We start from the raw sequence: 5,000 nt of genomic DNA on the forward strand, positions 1-5,000 counted from the left end.
CTTGACTAGATGTCAACAGCTCACGGAGCCTTGTTCTTTTATAAAATGCTGATTGGTGGTTTCTGTTTAAGACCTAGACGATCTGTGGAACACAGCCTGCTCGGCCATTTTCCGCAGTCTCATGTCAACATAGAAACTCCACTTTTTGTACCTACCCCCGAAAAACTAGTGGATGTTACTCTGTATGCAGAGCATCTTCATCTACACTCTGCCTGTGTGCCACGATGTCATACTGCTCATTTCCAAAGATCTTTGATTCTCTCTAAGGTTACATTGTGGAATGGTCTTTTTGGCAGTATTTTTTTATGCTGACATTTATAAGTTTCCGTGAGGTTGCTTTCCTGCTGTGAAGAGCCATGGGTCATTGTGCTACTGATTTGTGTTTTGTTTCCTTAATATAATTTATCCGTTCTTTCTTTAATACGAATATACTATTTTATGGAAAATTGTTTGCAAGCCAACTCGTTTGATGATATGCCACAGGTATCTGTTTAATGTCCACAATAAAAGTTAAATGATTAATCTTTAACTTTTCAGGTGTGAGTCATATTTACAATATAATAAAAATCTGCTGGAACAGACCAATCGTCATTCTTCCAAAAGATATTTTAATTTGAAGTGGTGTCTACATAATATGAACATAAATCTGATAACCTACTATACTTTCATCATATCATCCTTCACAGCTCATAGACAGAATGAGGCAAAAAACTTAAGACAAAGGGAAAATGTACTCAGCCTTCGACAGACTATCTGTTTTTCTTTGAATAATGATAGTGTTACTTATTATTGGACAGAAAGAAACCTGGTGACTCGACATTACGGCCGAACTTTCGTTTTCGCGTCTTGTACCTTTTTTAAATATTCCTTTCCCAGAAGAATGGGAATAATGCGATCAATGGTATATTGGTTATAAAGAAGGTGAAATTGTATTAGTATGTTTTAAAACAACTCAAAATAAACATTAACCTACATTCTTACTCTAAGAATATTCCCTGGTATACAGGAATTTCTTTGGTAAGGAAGTAAGTTCATTATAATGCTACGAATTTAAAGAATATTGTCACACTCAGATTTATTGTGGAAAAAACTAATTCATCAGTCCTATCAGTGTGTCGATCTCTGTAACGTGGATTTCATTACTGTACCCTCTATGCTTACTAAGAGCTACAACATACACAGATCTTCTCTTTTCCCCCTCTAAACAAATATCTTTCAGCTAATATTTTACTAATGGAAGGAAAGAATAAGTGAAGTAGTGTTTTCAAGGATTTTATGTGGTAGAAAATCAAAATAACGTAACTTTTTTGAATTGATAATACTAACAACATAATATATATATATATATATATATATATATATATATTATATATATATATATATATATATATATATATATATATAATATTTTTCTTTCCAGAGTACTTTATAAAAAATTATTTTACTGATTTTTTATTAAACTTTGTTTCTCCAACAGCTTCAGCTGTAACCACAACAGGAATGACTGCACAAGATGCAACAACTATAAAGGGACCAACAACACAAGGAAACATCACAACAGTCTCGGGACCAACGACTACAAGCACAGAATTCATTCCATTGACTACAACTGTCGAGAAAACCACAACTTCTCCAGTTTACACAACGTCCACAACCAAACCAGTAACCATATTTCCACCAATAACTACAGCCAACATCACAACAATGGCTCCTGTAATAACTACCGCCAATGCCACAGTAAATGCTCCTGTACCGCCGTCTGTTGGAAACTCAACAGATCCAGATAAATTTATTACGAATAATTTATTAACAACGACCTCTAAAAACGCAACTGGTCCAGTACCGACACCAGTCGCAGCCACATCAAACGCTACAGTATCAACAGCAGATAAAACATCTACTTCGATAGCGGTGATATTTGATAACACAACAAGTGTACCAGTGACAACGTCCGCTAAAACCACAACAAATGCTCCAGTGACAAATACAACAAAGGGCGTAACAACTGCACAAGAAACGACGACAAGCTCCACAACAACCGTTCCACCACACAACAACAACAACAACAACGACAACTCCGTCGCTTACAACCACCACTGCAAGCTCAACGACAACAACGATACCCATTAACACCACAACAAGTTCAACCTCTACGACTACACCAAGTTGTGGTGCTACTCGAGCTTATTGCCGTAAGTATAATATGCTTTCGTGTGATGCTTGGATTCATTCAGTTCCATAATATTTCATTAAGATGTCATCCTGGAAATCGTCCTGACTTGGAATTATTAGCTGCGTTACTGGAATGCAAAGAAATTAGTTTAAGCAGTATATATATATTATATATATATATATCTATATATATATATATATATATATATATATATACATATATATACATATATATATATAGTGGGAGTCTGCAACAGATATTTGCAATAAGAATGCAGATACTAGAGAAATAGATGAACAGTTCATAAAAGATACAGTGTCTTGTGGTGTGTGAAGAATTGAGCTTAATTATTGACAAATTCGGGTTTTGAAATAAAATATTCATATCGAGACTTGGGAAACAATATTGGCAAGGAAAAGATATTGTCTGGTTATGTTATTACAGATTAGCCAGAACAGCAAGTTGATGTATTTAATGCTGGGAAGTGAAATGTCAGAGATAACTCTGATCACCATAGGTTCAGAGCAAAGCATGGGAGAGGTAAATGGCATTGTGGAGGAGAGATTTGGAACTTGGCTAAAACTGTATTTTAATCAGGTGCATGTGAAAAGAAATAATGGAAAATGGTGTATAATTGGAAGTGAAATAAATAAGGTTAGACACTTTGAGTTAGACTTTATGAGGTGTATACAAAATTCCTGGTATATACTGTTAGAGAATTCAGGAAGTCAACGCACACAACGCTGGGGTAGATGGAGAATTTGCGAGCATAGAGGTTGAACTTTTGGGAAGTGGCTTCAGAGAGAAAGATTATTGATAGCTGGACCTTAGAATAATAGATGCCAATCGAGATATTCGGTCTGAACGGCCTGAATCCTGGTTTGATGAATTTAGAAAGGTTATAGAGTTTGAAGGATAGTCCCTGCAAACTTACAAATCGCCTTACTAGCATTAGATGTTAATATATGCATTCAAACGTGCACATACGTTATTATACTTTCTAAGCTGTTAACATGCACTCTTATAGTCTGATTCAACTTTCTTTTAAATCAGCTAACTGTGGGGTAACTGCGATCAGCGTAACTGGAGTGAGAATCGTCAATGGAGACGCAGCGTCAGAAAACGAATATCCACACCAAGTCATCGTTTACCCAACTATATTAGGCCGCAGATATCTATGCGGTGGTTCCATCATCAAGAAGCGGTGGATTCTCACTGCCGCCCATTGCTTTTATGATACTGCTGGGTACGTTCGTTCTGACCTTTGTACATTGTTTGTCTCTCCCATTGCTGGTAGTATAAATCACGAGTAACAACAGACTTTCAAGTGTCACTCATTAGCTGATGTGCTTAGTGACCTCGAAACAGGACTTAAAGGATTCCCAGACTTTTATTGACAAGCATGGGTTACTTATGCTCAATATCAACAAGAATCATGTGAAACTGGATCCCGAGACTTATTAACAAAAATGTCTTCCTGGATGTGACTATAGTATGACCTTTAAAGGGACGGCTGCTTGGTTTGAGAATATTATCTTGCCTCTATTATGTATTAGAAATGATGGCAAAAAATATATATATATATTTAAATATTGGTGAAAAAAGTCATTTTTGTTGTAAGATGAAAATACTTAAATCTTCATCATAGCAAAATGACCACAGCCTACTCTTATATAAACCAGGAAAAATGATTTCTTGATTAAGCTTTTACTTTGAAAATGTGTAATTGGACATAATGCCTCATGTCATTCCAACTGCATTTAATCTTAGTACTGCATCAAATCCAAGAAAATCTTTCAACTTCATCATGTGTCTTTTCTCCAAAATGTATTCGTTATGAACGCAGTCATATATCGGCAGGAGGAAAGCAATGCAGAGTGACATCGAAGTTGGTTACGGAAGTATTGATATCTATTCGATGACGGTAGTGAGAGCAAGGGGATTTATTATTCACGAAAACTATGACACAATCACACAAGTAAGTAGGGCGTTAATGTTTATGAGTGAACTTTTATGTAGATAATGAAATTTTACTTTCCTTTTTCTGGATTCTATAAAATGCTCACGTTTAACGCCAGATGTCTTCGAAATATTTACTACAGCTAGGTATTTATTTAAACATTATATCGTATTTCTTTACACTTCATACGCTGTCTCCTACGTCACTGTACTCAGTCAAACGGTAAGATTTCATGACCTACAAATAACACAATTATTATTACTGGTAAACCAGAAAGGCGACCCTGTTTTCCATTCTTAGTGATGCCCAAAACTAGACGTAGTGCTTGCGACACATACGTATACAGCTTAGATATTTTCCTTTGAAGAAACATACAAACGCATCTACTTAATGGCCATGTGTTAGAGTGTATCCTTTTTTTTTTAATCGATCTGAAGCTTTCATTTAAAAGAAACAGGAAAGCTCGTAATTAGGGTGACTGAGGTAAAAGTGATACCGAATCATCAGTGTCAATGTCTAATTCCTTGGTTGTACATTGAAACTAGGAAATGCCAAAAGAATGCTATCGGAAATTAATCTGTAATTTGGAAGACTATATTCCAAACAGAGAAAATCATAAAACAAACACTATACTAACGATATTAAAGAAAAGATGAAAAGTCATATACTACAGCTTTACATACTTAGGCTAATATTAGAGTTTGCCTGCTACAGTTTGAGTTTTGAGAAATTTCTGTTTAACTCCCTATTTAAAAAAAAACTGTCAGCATATTTATGAGAGAGAGAGAGAGAGAGAGAGAGAGAGAGAGAAGAGAGAGAGAGAGAGAGAGAGAGGAGAGGTGGGGACAGCTAATTTGCTTAATTTTT

General features: G+C 35.5%; 1 protein-coding gene across 2 annotated transcripts in view; it reads left to right on the top strand.

Annotated features, from left to right (window-relative positions):
• The first annotated feature begins 1,424 nt into the window (after positions 1-1,424).
• The window catches only part of LOC135208815 (transmembrane protease serine 11D-like), a 6,893-nt gene continuing 3,317 nt past the window's right edge, over positions 1,425-5,000 (top strand). Inside the window, exons 1-3 of one of the 2 annotated variants that reach the window (XM_064241355.1) lie at positions 1,436-2,192; positions 3,227-3,419; positions 4,034-4,151. In XM_064241355.1, coding sequence (XP_064097425.1) covers positions 4,044-4,151 — 108 coding nt within the window. In that variant the 5' untranslated portion in view covers positions 1,436-2,192; positions 3,227-3,419; positions 4,034-4,043. Of the gene's footprint in view, positions 2,193-3,226; positions 3,420-4,033; positions 4,152-5,000 lie in introns of those variants that run through there. The other variant, XR_010313225.1, reaches the window with a different exon arrangement.

The sequence above is a fragment of the Macrobrachium nipponense genome, chromosome 35, assembly GCF_015104395.2.
Source record: "Macrobrachium nipponense isolate FS-2020 chromosome 35, ASM1510439v2, whole genome shotgun sequence".
Classification (NCBI taxonomy): Eukaryota; Metazoa; Arthropoda; class Malacostraca; order Decapoda; family Palaemonidae; genus Macrobrachium; species Macrobrachium nipponense.